The following is an 18,044-nucleotide window of genomic DNA, read 5'->3' as shown; positions in this document are numbered from 1 at the left end:
CTCTCGGTTGCCATCCCCAAACGCGTCTCCCGCCATCTTCACCCCAACCCTCACTCCTCACTCCTCACCACCGCCAACAAACGCACCCACCCAACTATGTCACACCGACGCTCCCTCGCCGCCCCCTCCGCCCCCTCCGCCTCCTCCTCCTCCTCCACCGCCACCACCGTGACCCCCCTCCCCGCTTACGAGCCCCCCTTCACCCCCATCACCCCCGCCGCCCTGCAAACGCTCACCGCCCTCTCCGAGAACCACGGCCGCCCCACCTCCATCGACAAGCTCTGCCACGCCACCACGCAAGCCCTCAACCGGCTCAGCGAGACCGCCGCCGACCTCGCAGACCACGTCCCCGCCGCCGACGCCGCCGCCGACATCGACAGCGACACGGAGGCGCGCCAGGCGCTGCTCGACGAGCTCGAGGCCCAGGCGCGCGCGCTGGTCGACCAGGCCAAGGTTGCGGGCGACCTGAAGGAGGTGCTGGGGCTCGCCGTGCGCGACGCGCGCGACGGGAGGGAGGAGGCGCGGAGGGGCGCGGAGGAGGTGGGGCTGGACGCGGTGGTGGTGGGCGAGGATGAGGGCGTGGTGGGCGGGTTTCGGAAGAGGATGGCTGAGAGGAGCGTCCATTACGATGGGCTCAGTATGAGGGCAAAGTATACCCCCCCCCCCCCCCCCGCGCCCCGCGGGCCAACTAATACAGAGGGTGCCAGGTGGCTGACATTGGATTGGCACCGCAGATACGGCACCGTCGCCGAATACGTCCAGTTCCGGCGCATGGTGTGGGCCTCGCAGCGCGGCGACGCAAACATGCCCAAAGTATCCACCTGGTTCCGGCACCTCGAGGGCGGCAGCGGCGGCGGCGGGCGCAGCAGCAGCAGCAGGCCGTCGCACGCCCCAGACTCGGAGGACTCCGACTCGGACATTGAGATTGCGCAGGAGCGGCAGTCGTACCAGTGCCCGCTGACGCTGCGGACGTTTGTCGAGCCGTACACGTCGACCGTGTGCCCGCACTCGTTTGAGCGCGACGCCATCCAGGACTACATCCGCAAGGGGCCGCGGGCGGGCGTGAGCTGCCCCGTGCCGGGGTGCTCGAAGATGCTGAGCCTGGCGACGGTGCGGCTGGATGCGCTGCTGCAGAGGAAGGTGAGGAGTGCGGCGGCGAGGGCGAGGGATAGGGCGGAGGAGCATGAGGATGGGGGGGGGGATAGCGAGGATGAGGGGATGGTGGATGTGGATGCGGATGCGGATGAGGGGGGGGTGGCGGTGAAGAATGAGAGGAGGGGTGGGATGGGGAGACGGGGGAGGGGGAAGGTGGTGGCGGTTAGTGATGAGGAGGATGAGGATTAGGGGGTAGGGGGTCTAATGTCTTTTTTTTCCTACTTGTAGTCTTTAGGGGAATAGGGGAAATAGGGAATAAAAGAGGATGGCTATCCTCATGTCATTGGGTGTCTGGCTTTTCCGCTTTAAGAGATGGTAGAGCAGCCTCATGAAATATCACTCGGTAATTATGCGTCGAGGCGTTTCCAAGACGGGTGCCCCGCCCACTCACAAAACATTCGCAGCGACAGTAGATGTACAACCATTTCCAAGCAGACAGTATAAAACCATAGAACAAAGTAAGAGTATAAGTCGCAGCAGCGGCGGTGCTTATCGATCATGCAGTGAGCACGGAGGAGGAGGAAAAAATTAAGTCATGTAATATCCGCTCGGGAGTAAGATTTATATTGTGCAAGGAATTCAGGAGTTAACTCGTTGCCTAGCTCCACCTTAGTTATCTACAAAAGGCTGCCGTTTTGTAGCGAAATAGGAGTTCGGCAGAGATTTTACATCCTACGCGAATCACGTCATATGGTTCAGGCTCGGTCACAATAGAAGGCTCGAACCTCAGGGTATGATTGATGATACATGAAGAGAGGGTCTAGAAGAGACGAAAGAAAGATACAAAGTGAAGGCTAACGACATGTAGCTGTGACCACTGTTCCCGTTATGACATGTCCTCGCTTGTCCTTCTCCTGTCACTCAATCTCTTTTTTTTTTATAGCGACCGGTGCCTACGCCATACCGTCTAGTCAGTAGTAAAAAAAAAAGGAGTACAGATGTGTGGATGGCTACGTAACACTGCCTCTGGCGTTGATATTTACGGAAACAAGCGTCATAAGGAATCACTCGGTGTGAAGAACCTATAAAGGTGGCTTCTTTGATTCGGTACAATCTGGAAATACAAGGGGTTACATCCGGACATGAGAGAAGGAACAACTGACTTTTGATTTTGTTAAAAGAAAGGCTAGGCTAGCTGGCTGTAAGAGTACCTTTTAAGCACGAGTATGATATGATGACTGTATTCAAGAAAAACATTCTCGGTAGCTCTATACATGTGCTTAAGCGACCCCGTAATCCGTCTATAATACAGTACGCTTGTCTTTTTAACGCGTGGCTCAAACCGTGTCCTCAGATAGGTCTGTAATCATGGTACATCGGACGAAGGGAACTGATCCGCATCTTCAATCCACAACAACCAATCAATCAACCACCACTTATAAGTCTACAGAAACCAATCGAATCGGTTAGTTATCTCTTACAAGAATATATATATACTGCACTGATGGATACTAATGAACCAAGACTCCAACTTACTGCCAGTGGCCGACGCCAGAACACATGTCACGGATGCGATACCTACCTCAAGACCTTGCGTATCTACCATACCCCCCGCTCTATCTCGACCCCCTCGATCGTTGGCCTAAGGACGTGGGGTCGGCTTAGACGCAACATACATGAGAACAATAAAGACGTAGGCTGTATCATTGACATTCCTCGCGGCGGTGGTAGGAAGTTGCATTAATGACTAAGCAGTTGACAAAAGTGCATGTAGGGCATAGGGCATCGGGAACAAACATATTTTTTTCTGACGGCGCTTCCAAAAAACTTGTACCCTTGGATTACTCCGACGAGTATGCCTATAGTACTGGTGGCAACGGTGAGCACGTCGACAGTTATATTTTGCTCTGCTCGGGCATGGAGTTTGTGGGGCGTGAATTCGGGAACGTAAAGGTCGTAGCGGTCGGCGCGGGACCCATTGGTAGAGAGCACTAGTTCTAATATACAATACGTATTGTAGCTATAGGTGGTATGGTAGATTTACTCTTTGCAAGCTTTCCCCACGGGTATGGGGAACCAGGATTTAACAAGGCCGATATGGATATAAGAAGAGAAGATCGATGATGGGACGTACCGTACTACCACATGGAGCTGACTTCTCAATAAGGCGATACCTACATAATAGACAAGAATGCTGCTTGCAGGGTTTGCGGACAGCAGGCCGTTTTTCGTCCAGGTACTGGCCCTTTTTTCGTGGGGCAAAAGGCCACAGCAGATCCAGACGAATGATTGACGGGAGATTGATTCAGGCGGGATTCAGCACCTTAGCCTCGCGCGAGCTCGGAAATTAATATGGGGAGAAATGCTGTATAAGGAGCGTGAAGATTATATATATATATAGGTATATCTTCTTAATCACGGGGGAAGATAAACTAGAGGCCGTAGATTGATAAAGAATCTTCAGGAGAATAAGTCTACATTATGAGGGTGGTTTTCGAATGCACATACTGTAGGTGGCAGTGTTAGACCCGAAGCCTCTAGTGCAAGTTGTGATTGGTGATCGGTTGAACGAGGCGTCAAAAGAAATTGCTACGTACTGAGTCGATTACAAGTGTGCAGGAACACGGGGCGAAGCCAGCTGGGCACGAAATCATCCATGATCCAGCGGGGGTATGAGCATTTGTACAGATGTTCCAAGTCATGGAGAATCACTCGAGAATAAAACACACCAACGCGACTTGGGATTTTAGACGGTTTACGGGTCCTGAAGTAACGAACTTGTTATTATCTTAGCCTCTAGATTTAGATGAACTGTAAAATATGTATTGATTGTACATGTATGTATGAAAACAAAAGAGAAATTAGTAGATTTACTATGTGTAGACATACGAAATGAAAATGAAAGGTGCTCGCTCAGGTTGCTTCAATGCTCGGTTGGTCGCTTAAATTCAGTTACAAAAGTAGTTCAGGGCCACAACGCACAACGCGAATGTTGCTAAACTAATTCAAGATCGCTCTCTAGATCTCTGCTCAACCCGAATCCGGGTCTTGGAGGGTGGAGCGTGGGGCGATAAGTGCGGCACGGCGTAGATGCGATATACATGAGGATTAAATAGATGTAGAAAACATCATTGGAATCTATCGTCGGTATGTGTGGACATGAGCACGCATAGTGAATTGCAGTGGTAGGTAATGCCTGGATCATTGTTAGTTTGTAAAATAGGGCATAGGGTATACTAACCAGGACCATAGGCTCACATCTCGCTTGGTTTTTCTCCAGTGTTTGTAGCCCATGAATGTAAGGGTGAAAGCCGCGATTAGAACGCCGGTAATACTGGTGACGATAGTAATTATTTCAACACTATTGTTTCGCCCTTGAATACGCAGTGTATGAAGCGCATATCGCTGTTTGGGAGTTCCAGTTGCGGGATGAGCAAACGTAAAGGTCGCTGAGATAGGCGCTGTGTGGTGCGGATTCATCATGGTTGTATCGTTGGGAAGAAGGCTTGCGGATAGAGTTAAGTACTTAACAGTTTTGCGGGAGAAAAAGTAAACGTTAACGGATGCCCAAACAAGGTAAAAACAATCGTTTTTGGTAGTGTGCTGCCTATTCCTGTAAAATCCTAGGGGATTAACGTAGCGCCGGTAAGCATTATCATAAAAAAATATTATTAGCGATGTTAGAAAACAAGGTATCCCTGTCAAATTTGCAACTTCCCTCTTTCAGCTAATACTAGCCCCATGTGGTATGTACTACAGCGAAAGCTTGCTATAACGGTACGCTCGGGACCGGAATTTGGTACCGTTATAGAGAGATTACCCTTATATAAGAGGTGATTGTGCTGAAATCCGGGCAAAAAAGACCGTGAAGTGCTACCGTTATAGAGAGATTACCCTTATAGAAGGTACCGTTATAGCAAGCTTTCGCTGTATACATTACTGCCGCTTATTTTTTGTCTACTCCGTTTCTGACAGTAATAAGCTTTCGTTAAACCAGAATTTATAAATGCATATAAACGGCCGTGATTTGTGTAAAGGAATACATTTTAACACAGATACACTGACCGACATATTTACTGGTGGTTACATGTACAATGTATTTACATACATGTATAAAGCCTGTCAAACCTCAGAATCATAATCGATCACTCGAACAGTCACATTCATGTGACCCATTTCCGGCCTTCGCCCAGTACTATATGTATATCAATCAGTCCAATATACAGGCAAGCCGCTTTGCGGCTTATTTTCTCTATTTGCCTGTCAGTCGGGGCTCGACCCCTCCTGGCAGGCAAAGTCCATCACTATATCTGCTCTGGTCGATATGTGCCTTTCTGATCAGTGATACCCCCCATATATCAGTGGATAGGTCACAGTTCAAGCGCCTGCAAGTATCCCTTTAATACCCACCAAGCCGCTAAAATCGAACTACTAATCGATTCCCAGAACCAGTAGATAACCTACTAACAATCTAACACCACTCAGCACAATACCCTATGTTCATATCCGACAAAATGTTTCAAGTGAAACAAAAGCTCTCTCAATGAGCCAATCAGAAGCTTTTAAATGCACATGCATATGCAGGTTATAATTATATACTTATTAGATATATATCATAGCATGTTAGGAAAGACATTTCAATAATCAAGTGAGAGGAAATTGCACATATTACCCTCTAATCCACATTATGAGTATTCTTTTAGTAGAAAGGTCACATCGAAACTCCTCTCAACAATTGACTATCACTAAATGCTAAGTGTTGTTTGAGGCTTTCACATACATATGCCAAGGTCACACCGTCAGACAGCGTAAGTTAATGATTGGGCGACAAAACAAGGCGTCAGATTTACAGTCACCATAGGGCAAAGCAGAGCCAATTGGGCACTAGGGCAGTGTCACAGCGCGGGCATTTTTTACGGAGCTTTCGAGTCATAGGGCATCACTCGGAGAACTTGAGCTTTTCTTTTTTTTTTTTTTTTTGTTTAATTCATTAATTGTATATATGCAGACCGTAGTCTATGAAAATATCACACTACCCCAAAACTTCCTAATCACTTCCTCCACCTCTTACACATTAAGGAAATTAAAGAAATAATCGCAAAACTAGTAGGGTAGTGGCCTGTAACGATCGTAACTTATGAAAGTATGAAATAGTAACTTATACTGTTCTAGCTTAAGCAGTAGCCAGGAATCGGGCTCTTGGCTTTATTATAACAAAAGAGAATAAAAGAATGCACGCATAATATGTATCGACCTCTTCAAGGTAAATCTATCAAACATAAGAAAAGAAAAATGGAAGGGCTCGCTCAAGTTGCTTCAATCTGTTATATATAAGGTCAGTTAATTAATTAACCGCTTGAACTGGATGAAATTCCCAGAACTTACACGATAGAGATCGCTATATATACCAGTTTAAAGATCGCACGCTCTAGATCTCCTCTAGATCTCCTCTAGATCTCCTCTAGATCTCCACCCGATCTCAAATATAGCTTTGGAGCATAGGACATAGGGTGAGGGTTGTGCCTCGGTACTGTAGATGCAATATACATGAGGATGAAATAGAAGTAAAAATCATCGACATCCATTGTAGGTAGGCGCCGACGTGAACGCCTATCGTTGGTAGCACTAGTGGTAGGCAATGGCTGGGTATGTAATTGTCAGATTTGATAATAGAGCATAGGGCATGGGCATAGGAAACATACCAAGTTCACTTCTCGCTTGGACTTTTCCCAGTACTTGTATCCCATGAATATAAGAGTGAGAATCGCGACTAAAACGCCGGTAATACTAGTAATAATAGTGATTATTTCAAGAGTACTATTGCTTCTCTCTTGTGTGTGAAACACATGTTGTGGGCCGGGAACTTCAGTTGAAGAATGGGCAAAAGGAAAGGTAGTTGGCATGGCCATGGTGTTGGGTGCGCTGCTACAGTTGAATCTCCATATAAGCTGGTACCCCTATAGGGCGTGTACCTTTATATATAGCAAGCGATATTTAAAAGGCCTTTCAGTAGTTCTGGGCGACATAGGCCCTATCAAACAGCAGGAAGGTGCATTGATCCGTCTTAGCGCTGTCACCCTACCAGTACCTGCGGAGCGAGTGGTGCTCTCCTACATAGCACCACTGCCCCGCTGCTCTTCTCCATTAGACTATTGCCGCGTTCAACGGAACATCTGTACTATTACACTGATTGTGGCTAATTCCACCCAGAACGTCGCGTTCAACGGAACATTTCATTTGGTCCCCCTGATTGTGGCTAGCTTTCCGCCATAACTGTACTACTCCAGAACCTCGCGTTAACGGAACATTTCTTTTGATCCCCCCTGAAACTTGCCTTACACTGATTGTGGCTAGCTTTCCACCATAACTGTACTCCAGAACGTCGCGTTCAACGGAACATTTCTTTTGGTCCCTCTGACATTATTACACTGATTATGGCTAATTCCACCATAGCTGTAGTGTATGCACCGGGCCCCAGAACTGGAACTGTTGCCGCGTCCAACGGAACATTTCTTTTGGTCCTGCCATAGAGATTTATATTCTCTAAAACCATCCGAATCTACTACGTATACCTATGAAATCATGGCGAACTACGCGCCTCGGACCAGCTCCACTCCAGGGGAGAAGAATAGATGAAAAAATCGTTTAGCAAAATTACTTGGTCAATTTTAACCGATTGACCATGCTTTACGGTAGTGAAACCTTATTTCTGATCCTCCAGATAAAGATGCCTCTCCATTCCCTTCTCTCCAAAACCTCACCATCATCGTCATCACCACCACCACAGTATTGAATACCACATCCGCCCAAACAGAGCCTTAGGCCTTTGTGGCGCGTGCCTACAGTTATGTTAAGAAAGTCATGTTAAAATTGATAGATCAAGGTTCGTTGACCATTGACAGGAGCGGGAAGAGAGTTGTAATCCTAGTCCTCAAGGGGGCTCACCCTACCGGGTGTATTGCTGTATCTACTTCTCTTTCTTTCTTACCCTTCTTACCGGTTCTAATAAAGCATCTATCCGTTCGTGCCAACAAAAAGCGAATTGGATTAAAACAAAATAGTTATGCATCGCAGACATCCAGAGTTCAAATATTCTTGCCCCAAAAATTATTGCTTTATTTCTGCTTTATAATACTCATGCGTTTATTAAATGGTCGGAATTCTTAGTAGGGATTTGGTTGCAACGATATCCGACCATTTAATGAACGCCCGAGTATAGTGATTAGCAAATATTGCAATTTGGACGCTTCCGAGAGAATAGCTACATATACACATGCACTAACTAGCCAGAAAATTTCCACAATACTATCAAGGGTATCCAGGGTAATAGACTCAATTTAGACTTTGAAGAAGCTCTTATCGTTGTTGAGATTTTGTGGGTAAAGCATGTGGGCCCAAATCACCATTTACAGCTGAAACTTCTCATTGAAGCCACACATTTAATATTCATTCCAAATTCTCAAGACTTCAGAATATAATGAATATGAATAGTATTCCTAAATATTCTACTCGCGCGTTAATTAAATACTGAGAAATTTTGTGAGGTCGTTGCTACCAAGAATTCTCAGGACTTTTTTAATGCGTGAGTATTCTTAATTTCAATTTCTCTGGAGTCATGGTTGTTGAGGGGAGCTGTGTTATATGTGCCGCTAACGCGTTGTCATCCACTGACAAGACTTGTTTAACACTCGGAAGGGGGGGGGGGGGCGTTCAAATATGGGAAGCCGCTATTATGGAACCTTCACTCCAATCATTGACAACGTCAAAAAGTCACAAAGACATCAATGCTTGGTATAGATACTATGCTACAGAACAATGCATGCAATCAGAAATCCCAGATAACCCCCAAGAAGAAAAACTAAAAAAGAAACCAATTGAAAACGAAACTCTCTAGCTCTATGGCTTAGTCGCCTCATTCATCGCCCCCTTGGCCTTTCCCGCAACCTCATTGGCCTTCCCCTTCACAGTCCCCTTAACCTCCTCCTTTGTCCCCTTTGCACTCCCGCTATACTCGCTCGCCGTGCCCTTCGCGCTTCCCGTCATCTCCTGCGCCTTCCCCGCGGCCTCTCCAGCATACTCCTGCGCAGTCCCCGCTGCCTTTCCAGCATACTGCTTCGCGGTTCCCGCAGCCTTGCCAGCATACTCCTGCGCAGTTCCAGCAGCGTCACCTCCAACCTCCTTCGCCTTTCCAGCTACCTGTGATGCCTGCTCGCTCGCGGTGCCGGTCGTTGAGCCGAGTGTCTTCTTGGTCTGCTCGGTGATGCTCTCGGCGGTTTCGAGGCCCTTGACAGCCGCGTTGGCGGCTGTCTGGTCGACGGCTTTGACGGCGTCCTTGATGGTCTCGGTGACGGTCTTGTGTAGGGCGGGGGAGGTGCTGATGGGACGAGCGGCCGCGGCAGGGGCGGTGCGGGTGAGGATGGTGCTGGTGCGGAGGGCGGTGGTGCGGAGGATTGAAGACATATTGAGATGTTTAAGTATGTGGTTTTTTTTTAAGGTTTTGAGGTGGTGATAATGGTGGCAGTGGTAATGTGTGTGTGATAGAGTGTTTTTGTATGCGTGTGAGGGTTTGTGTGTATTCGGTGCAGAATGAAGGGTGATAATTACGGGGGAATATTGGGCATTTTATAATTAATTCCCCACCGCCCTGTTGACCGTTTTCATTACTTCTTGGTTTGTTGGTTCGCAGAGTACTTGGTAGAGATCGTGAGAGCAGCACCGTTGCCGTGATGCGTATGTGTGACGTAAGTATTCGCGAACCGCGATTGGTGATGTCAACCCCACACCCGCCAAGATCGACCAGTACCAGCAACCCCTGTGCATGTGCAGCAGCTCCACAAAGATCCCTTTTACCTTTTCCCTTTTCCATTTCGCTTTCGCTTTTCCCTGCTCAGAACAAAGCTTTTGCCCTTCTCCTTGATCGACAGGACAGGACAGCTTCGGATCAAACCCTTGCCGGCCGTGACGTCAAATGGGAGGTTAGGGTTGCTGCGGAATAAACCTGTGGGGACTGAGACTCTAGCTCTTCTTTATCTCGCCGAGGTTGAGGTTGAGATTGAGGTTGGGGATTTGCGGACTACTGGATAGCTGGTACGGATTCAATTCGGCGGGTGAGAGGAAGTGGGATTGATGCCTGTTGATAGTTATCGATGAGACATCTGTCATGATTGACTGGTTCTCTGTAGCTTGATGAGCGGCGCACGGGGTAAACGTAGTACAAAGGAAAATTACCAGGAAAACCGTGGTAAATCCTCAAGGTGCGCCCTTTATGGGTCGGCGAAACGGCGCTTATTGAAAACACTACAGCCGCCCTCGCTTGTTACTTTACCAGCGGGTTCCTTGATGATAGCTTACATTAATAATTCAAAAACGCTTTGGGCCTAGTACGCTACTAAACCACTGTGGAGTACTGAATAGTTTGATCTTGGCATTGAGTGCTAGAAAGAACCACGGCCGGGATTGAACCCTGGCTTCGCAGCACTAACACCTACGAGCTGAGTTTCGGCGCACTATGTGCATCTACGACTACTAACCCCGATATCTATGATATATTTGGTCTTTGATGCGTGGGAATGAGCAGTACATACATACTTGTATGTACACGTATCTTGATTCTTGACTGTTACACAGCCTTCGAGACACCTAACTCTTGCCAGACACCTTTACACGTATATGGTTAATATACTCTCGTAACCGTAAAGGCGCCTAGGTCGTCTAGACAAAGTACCCGGGGGTCCCTAAAAGTGATGCAGCGTTTGACATAACGCCAAAAGACACCCGGATTCCAATATTTTAACACAAGGACTGAAAAAGATAGATATTCTAATCATACGCATGACACAGGAGTCTCTAGGATAGAATCTGCATTTTTCAAGTCATTGATTTGTATTTTTTAGCCTACAAAAGGGCCAACTTCCGACCAACAAAGGTGATAAAAGTACAAGCAACAGCTATTCATAATATCTCTTGTCAAAACTATGATCCCCACCTTGGAAATTATCATAAATCCACTTCGCATCTTGGCTAGTTTCGTTGTAGAAAGATAATGTTTTTGACCGAGTACCGTGTAAGACCTAGAATCAGGTCGTATGGCAACAGCACTAAAATCTTCATATAAATCTTGGAGGCGAAAAAGCTCGGCAATAACCACAACCCAAATTTGTATGGTAACGACCCGATTCCCAGTCTGACACGGTACTAGGTCAAAAACGTTACTTATACTTACAAGTAGTTTCCGGCCTTCGGCCGGTACTATGTGTATATCAATCAGTCCAATATACAGGCAAGCCGCTCTGCGGCTTATTTTTCTCTATTTGCCTGTCAGTCGGGGCTCTCAGGCCGCTGCGCGGCACTCGACCCCTCCTGGTAGGCAAAGTCCATCACTAGAGTAATATATCTAGATCTGCTCTGGTCGATATGTGCCTTTTCTGATATCCCCCATATATCAGCGAATAGGTCAGACAACTTCTCCAATTAAAACTACAAATATATCCCTTTAACAGCCACCAAGCTGCTAAAATCGAACTACTAATCGATCCCCAAAACCAGTAGAAAACTTATTAACAATCTAACACCACTCAGCACAATACCCTATGTTAATATCCAACACAACATGTTTCAAGTGGAATAAAACCTCTCTCAATGAGCTAATTAGAAGCTTATAAGAGTACATGCATATGCAGGTTATACCTATATACTTATTAGATAGGGCTCTGGAGCCAATGGGAGGTAAACGGGTAGGTCCGTTACATCCCTGATGAATGATGCATGATGCATGGCCAGACTCTGTTAATTAATGCTGACATGATCGGTTAAGCGTATGTTTGAAGCGATTATTCTTGCCAAGATAGATTAATCCCAACATCTTTGTTTGGCTCGTTCATGAACCCTTTCATTCACGCCCGGCGCCAGTGAGACTATCACCTTTTACAATGAACCCGACTTTCAGCAAAACCCCCATTTCAACCATCTTTATTTTTGCTCTTACTGCAACTGGAGTTCCCGACCCACAATATGAATCCCAAACACTACGCAGTCGAGATCAAGAGCGAAGCAATAGTGTCGAAATGATCACTATTGTCACCAGCATTACCGGTGTTTTAGTCGCAATTCTCACTCTTACGTTCATCTATTTCCCCCCCACTTTCCCGCCATTTTTCACTATTTTCAAATCTGACAATGGCCCAGCCTTTACCTACTACTTCCACCAGCCATGCCATGCCGACAAAGGACGACAACGATTTCTTCTGCATTTATTTCATCCTCATGTAGATTGCATTTACACAGAGCCGCGATTCTCGCTCTACGTCCTATGCTCCAAGGCCTGCATTCGAGATCGAGCAGAGATCTAGAGATCTAGAGCGCAATCTCAAATGAGAAGACGAGAAACGCCCAGAGCTATTGTCCTAGATTTTAAGCGACTAACTGATCGCCGTAATATATTAGATTGAAGTAACCTGAGTGTGCGACTTTCATTTCCATTTCTTATTTGAAGCAACTTGAGCGAGCAACTTTCATTTCCATCTCTTATGTTTGGTAATTTATCTTGAAGGGGTCGATACATGTGATGTGTCTCTTATTCTCTTTTGTTTTGATAACAACCTAGTTATTAATTCGGGACCCGTAAAACTTTAATCTCCTAGAACGGTTGAGAGCGGATTAGTGCCTAGTAGTAGGTGGATGCAGTGGAGGGGGCCAGACTGGGTTAGGGTTAATTACCTAGATTAGGGTTAGGGTTATCGGTTTAGGGATTGCATGCTGCCCCTTCGTTCGTTTTGCAAATTCGATCATAAACACTATTTAACTTGTACCAGCAACTTTTATCTCTAGCACACCTAACCCACACTCCGCGAACCTCGTCAGGCTCGAAGTCACAGTTTGCGACCTCTTTTTCAACACATCTTTCCACTCCTGGAGGATATAAACATATCAACTCGGCTATTCTATGTGAATCGCGGGTACAAACGAAGGGATAGGAAGAATGAAATAAAGATAATTCTTAAAAAGAAAGTCTCGATACCTTGCATATTCAACTTCACATGGTCTCGCCTTGTCTTGTTCAAAGTCTCGAGACGAAGCCTCCTCAGGGTTTTTCTTATGCCCATCACTAAAATTCCTACACCACACCCCTGTGAGCCCCGTACCCCCGTACCCCCGTAACCTGGTCTATAGTACTGGATAGCTGGCACAGATTCAAATGAGTAGGTGAGAGGAATTGGGAGTGTCTGTACTTATTGATAGGATGGCATAAAGAGTGTCTGTTGTGACCGGTTAGTCTCTGTATATAGCTTGGTGACCATGGTTTCGCATGGGGTGGATCGGGTAGAGAAGGCACAACAGCACCGAGATGCTCAACCTCTTGTGGCAATTGAATCCCGCAGTGGGACAATCCCAAGCATAGATGGCGCGTGCTCACAACTCGGCGGAACGCGCTTCCAACAGCCGCTTCGCTTGTTGCCATTACTAGCTTGCGTTTATAATTAAATACGCTTTGGGGCTAGTACGCTAGTTGGTAGCAGCAGTACATGTAGTAAATCCCTGTGAACTACTGAATAGTTGGATCTTGGCATTTATTACTTACCTGTAGCGCACACACCCACACCGAAAGTTAAGGAAGCCCACACTGTAACAGGGACGAGTGATTTTCTATGACGCTTCAGGGGCTTTGTCTACCGGCGTCATGGGTGGGCGGATATACTTAGCGTGAGACATCTCATCAGAACGACTGTTGGTAACTTACGGCGAAGACTGGACCAGGACATCTAACCAACAAAAAGAAACTTTGGGTTAGCTGATATTACCGATGCTCATCGGAGGCCGGGATACGCGGGGTAATTATTAGGCATCCCACCCACCTACCTACACGTTCATGACATCCACCACGATAAATATCAGAACCCACCACCCCGTGATATAGACCAACTCTACCTACTCCTCCTCACACAGCCGGAACCTCTCAGTTGAACAATGTCCGGCCATTACACTTTAAACTGGTCCTGCAAGCCCTGCAAGCTCCCCCGCCTCCCTCCCGGCACCGAGGAAATCCACATCACCAGCGGAGCCCACCTCAAAAATACCCTCAAACACACCAGCACCAAGACGTCGATACAGACATGGACATGTATACCCTGTAACTTCACGCTCCCCGCACATCGCCGCGATACTCACGAGGCATCGAAGAGGCATAATGCTATGAAGCGGCGGGGGGCGGTGCGGATCCAATTAATCCCAGCTGCTGCAGCGGATATGAAGGGTGAAGAGGTTGGCGATCAGACGCCACCGGCGAGCCGGAAGAAGATGAAGAAGGGCGGTACTAAGAATGCTAGAAATGTTAGTGTGGAGACACCAGTATCAGTTCCAATCTCTATCCCGCCTAAGAAGCGACCGAAACCACGTCAATCCGCCCCCACCAAAAGCGGGTGTGGGAAACGAGATCGAACTACCCACCACGAGAGTCAAAATAGTGCCCAAACCAAAGTGGCTAGGAATGTCATAAATTCACCCGCAAGTACTGTAGAGCGCACAGTAGTCAACGGGGCACCGGTGATCAGGATTATATCTGCGATGCCAGCGCCGGCTCGCATTGCTGTCCCGAAGATTAATCAGCCTCCTGTAGAGCGCTCATGGAGGACCTTGTATTCCGAGAGGCAAGAGAGATATGGATATGCTTATCCGGTGATATACTGACTCCACGTGTTATTGTGTAGCCGCAATAGCTAATACTTTTATCACATTCTCAGTTTAAGCAAGCGTGGTGGACGTGCCCAAGATGCAAGTGCACAATGTACGAAACCTGCAAGGGCGCACATGAGCTCAAGAAGTGCAAGCCCATGGAACTCGTCGAGTTCGTGCCGGCGCCTCCGAGGCGTATAAAGGCGAGGATCATGCCTGTTGATGTATCCCGCGGACTGCAGAAGATCTATGACTCTGAGGAGCGAGCTGCGCAGAAGGAGCGTTATTTGAGAAGAGCTGATGCGAGGGACAAGAGTTACAGGTACAGGAACGTTATTCCAACCCAGATTTTGAGTACTCCCGGTGTTCAGATCGGGATGTGGTCGAGGAGGCGGGAGATGAGGAGGCGGAGGGAGGCGGAGATAATGGGGAGGGAGGTGGAGGATCGGGAGAGGGAGGCGAGAAATGCGGAGGCCCGGAAGAGGAGAGAGAAGGAGAGGAGAGAGAAGGAGAGGAAGGATAGAGAGAGGAGAGAGCGGGGGATGAGGGCTCAGCAGATGAGAGATGAGATGAAACCTCAGGGGAGGAATGGTAAAAAGTCTCGGGGGAATAATTCTCGGGGGAATAGTTCTCGGGATAATAATTCTCGAGGTAATAATTCCCGGGGGAATAGCTCTCGGGGGGACAATTCTCGGGGTCGGGGGAATAGGAGGAGAAAGGCCAGGGGACAGGGAGGGGCTTAAAAGTATGTATCCATATTGTTTAAATATATGTAGCTATAAAGTTGTTCGATATACTCGGGCGTTCATTAAATGGTCGGATATCGTTGCAACCAAATCCCTACTAAGAATTCCGACCATTTAATAAACGCATGAGTATTATTTCTATATAATGAGATTCAGTTGGCTTTAAGGCTAGCTCGCGAGCCTCTATATCGTCCTACAAGATAGACCTATTAGTATAATTAGGATAAATCATAGCGTGGTATTTCCTTACCTAAATTAATTGCCTTTTGAAGTAATTTTAATGTATGGTAAAGCTCGAGCCTTGGCTCGAGAGAAAGTCAAACAAAAAAATACTCGAATATTCCGAGTGAGATATCGTGACCGATGAGCTTAGAGATAAACTGAGTTTCCCCGCTTTCTAGATCTCTTGGTCAAAGCTAGCCGCTATTCAGGGCTGCTATACTGAAGCCAGATCTCACTCGAAATGATTGTTTCAGTAGATTGCTGTCAGCAGTATTCATATAGCTTTGTCTTGATAGATACTTAGCTGGATGAGCCGGTTCATGAGCATGACCTCGGACTCGATGGGATTGAGAAAAAGCCAACTAAGAAGCCCTCCTCCTATGATAGATCATCTAGGGTAGGAGCGTCATCACTTCTCCATCTATCTGGTAGATCAAAAGCTGCTCCTGTGATGATGGTTAGTGATAGTGCGGTTATTTGGGGCAGCGGTACTGAAACCGCTGGTCATGAACGAGACAAAAGGATCGATGAAGGAAGCAAGAGACGTAGGATGAGATTGTCATGATCAATGCCAAATTTCCGGCGTTGCTATGATAGACTTATCTTGCATTGAGGAGAGGAGGAAGGCTACGTTTACAAGAATTAAATATACATGTGTCCACCTCGCACTGCAATGGTGTTTCACCGCCGTAAAGACCACCCTTCCGCCAACTTCCCGATGCTGTAATCTCACACACGACCTCACGAAACCTCAACAACTAACGCCAAAGATCGAGGAAACCCACGCCAAGGAACCGTCCGGACACCCTTCTGGCCCTAGCCCTCCAGTCGGCGAAAATCAAAATCCTGGATTGGCACAGGGTACGACTCCTTGCTATATAAGACTTCCCTCTCTGCCCTCTCTAACACTTTTTTCCCTCAGGGAGCAGGCAGCTCTCTAAGTAGTCCTTTTGCTGGACTTGAGCTGCCTGCTTCCCCCCTCCTCAAATCCCCCCCCCTTCTCTCTCCCTGCTCCCCTCCCTCCTCCCTGCTCCCCTCCCTCCTACTTGGAGGAGAAGTGGTGGGGGAGGAGAGTAGTGTGGTTAAGGGCCCCTCCGTCTCGCTGGGCACTGTTGCCCCAGGGAAGAGGGGTCTAAACCCCACTACTCCTCTCTCCCACCCCGTCCAAGAAGGAGGGGAGGGAAGAGGGAGGGGGAAGAAAGGAGGGCAGCACCTCTCCTAGTCCTGCGGGACTGGGAGGGTGTTAGTTTATCCTGGCCCCTCTTGGTCCTTCGGGACCAAGAGGGGCCTTTTTTGCGTTAGGTCTCTCTCTCCAAGCGGAGAGAGTGTATCTTGGCCCCTCCTGGTCCTGCGGGACTAGGAGGGGCCTTTTTTGCGTTAGGTCTCCCTCCGTATGGAGGGAGTACATGTAGTTTATATTTAAAGGCCTCTCTTGGTCCTTGGGCTCCAGCCTGGGGATCAGGAGGGGCCTTTTTTGCGTTAGGTCTCCCTCCGTATGGAGGGAGTACATGTAGTTTATATTTAAAGGCCTCTCTTGGTCCTTGGGCTCCAGCCTGGGGATCAGGAGGGGCCTTTTTTGCGTTAGGTCTCCCTCCGTATGGAGGGAGTACATGTAGTTTATATTTAAAGGCCTCTCTTGGTCCTTGGGCTCCAGCCTGGGGATCAGGAGGGGCCTTTTTTGCGTTAGGTCTCCCTCCGTATGGAGGGAGTACATGTAGTTTATATTTAAAGGCCTCTCTTGGTCCTTGGGCTCCAGCCTGGGGATCAGGAGGGGCTTTTTTACGTTGGGTCTCTTTCGTTCCTGTCTATTCGTGGGGAAGGGCTCCTATTGATTCTTGGGCGTGATCGAGAGGGGTTCTTACTCTAGGTACGTTTGTTTTAGTGCTCTCTGTGAGGGACGGTAAATTGGTATGGTATGTATAGAGAAGCTGTAAATCGGTAAGTAGAACGTATACGTAGATTGTAGAGACCCTTCAGGATACAAGAGGATAGCACCTTTTTAGCTGAGCGGGTGAATATCTGGCAGAACCCGAGGCCCATATGCATGGCCATACGTATCATAACAATCCCAAAGTTGCAAAGTTTCTACATAATGATCCGTAGTTTCAGCCACCTATACAATCATCCTTCCTGACGGGTGCTTAATTCCGTATAGATTTACCTGAAACCTAAAGTAGCCACATATCACGCTATAGTAGCCATATATATCGCCTTAATTAACCCGCATAGATTATAGGAGGTTGGAATCTGTTCATACACGACGTGTACACATAAAAGCCCAACAACCTCTCCCATTCCCTCATCTCTCTCGAG

General features: G+C 47.6%; 3 protein-coding genes across 3 annotated transcripts; 2 read left to right on the top strand and 1 right to left on the bottom strand.

Moving 5' to 3' along the window:
* Positions 1–96: 96 nt before the first annotated feature.
* Positions 97–1,344, top strand: H6S33_013111 (uncharacterized protein; the record flags this gene model as incomplete). Its single annotated transcript, XM_044844485.1, has 2 exons — positions 97–650; positions 735–1,344. 2 exons carry the CDS (start codon positions 97–99, stop codon positions 1,342–1,344), a joined length of 1,164 nt encoding a protein of 387 aa, XP_044694820.1.
* A 7,647-nt stretch (positions 1,345–8,991) lies between these two features.
* H6S33_013110 (uncharacterized protein) lies at positions 8,992–9,555 on the bottom strand (the record flags this gene model as incomplete). Its single annotated transcript, XM_044844484.1, has 1 exon — positions 8,992–9,555. The coding sequence occupies one exon, from the start codon at positions 9,553–9,555 to the stop codon at positions 8,992–8,994; it is 564 nt and encodes a 187-aa protein (XP_044694819.1).
* Positions 9,556–14,058: 4,503 nt separating this feature from the next.
* Positions 14,059–15,506, top strand: H6S33_013109 (uncharacterized protein; the record flags this gene model as incomplete). Its single annotated transcript, XM_044844483.1, has 2 exons — positions 14,059–14,766; positions 14,832–15,506. The coding sequence occupies 2 exons, from the start codon at positions 14,059–14,061 to the stop codon at positions 15,504–15,506; spliced, it is 1,383 nt and encodes a 460-aa protein (XP_044694818.1).
* Between the last annotated feature and the right edge of the window lie 2,538 nt (positions 15,507–18,044).

The sequence above is a fragment of the Morchella sextelata genome, assembly GCF_020137385.1.
Source record: "Morchella sextelata strain SCLS chromosome Unknown scls_9, whole genome shotgun sequence".
Classification (NCBI taxonomy): Eukaryota; Fungi; Ascomycota; class Pezizomycetes; order Pezizales; family Morchellaceae; genus Morchella; species Morchella sextelata.
This window is presented reverse-complemented; position numbering and strand designations above follow the sequence as displayed.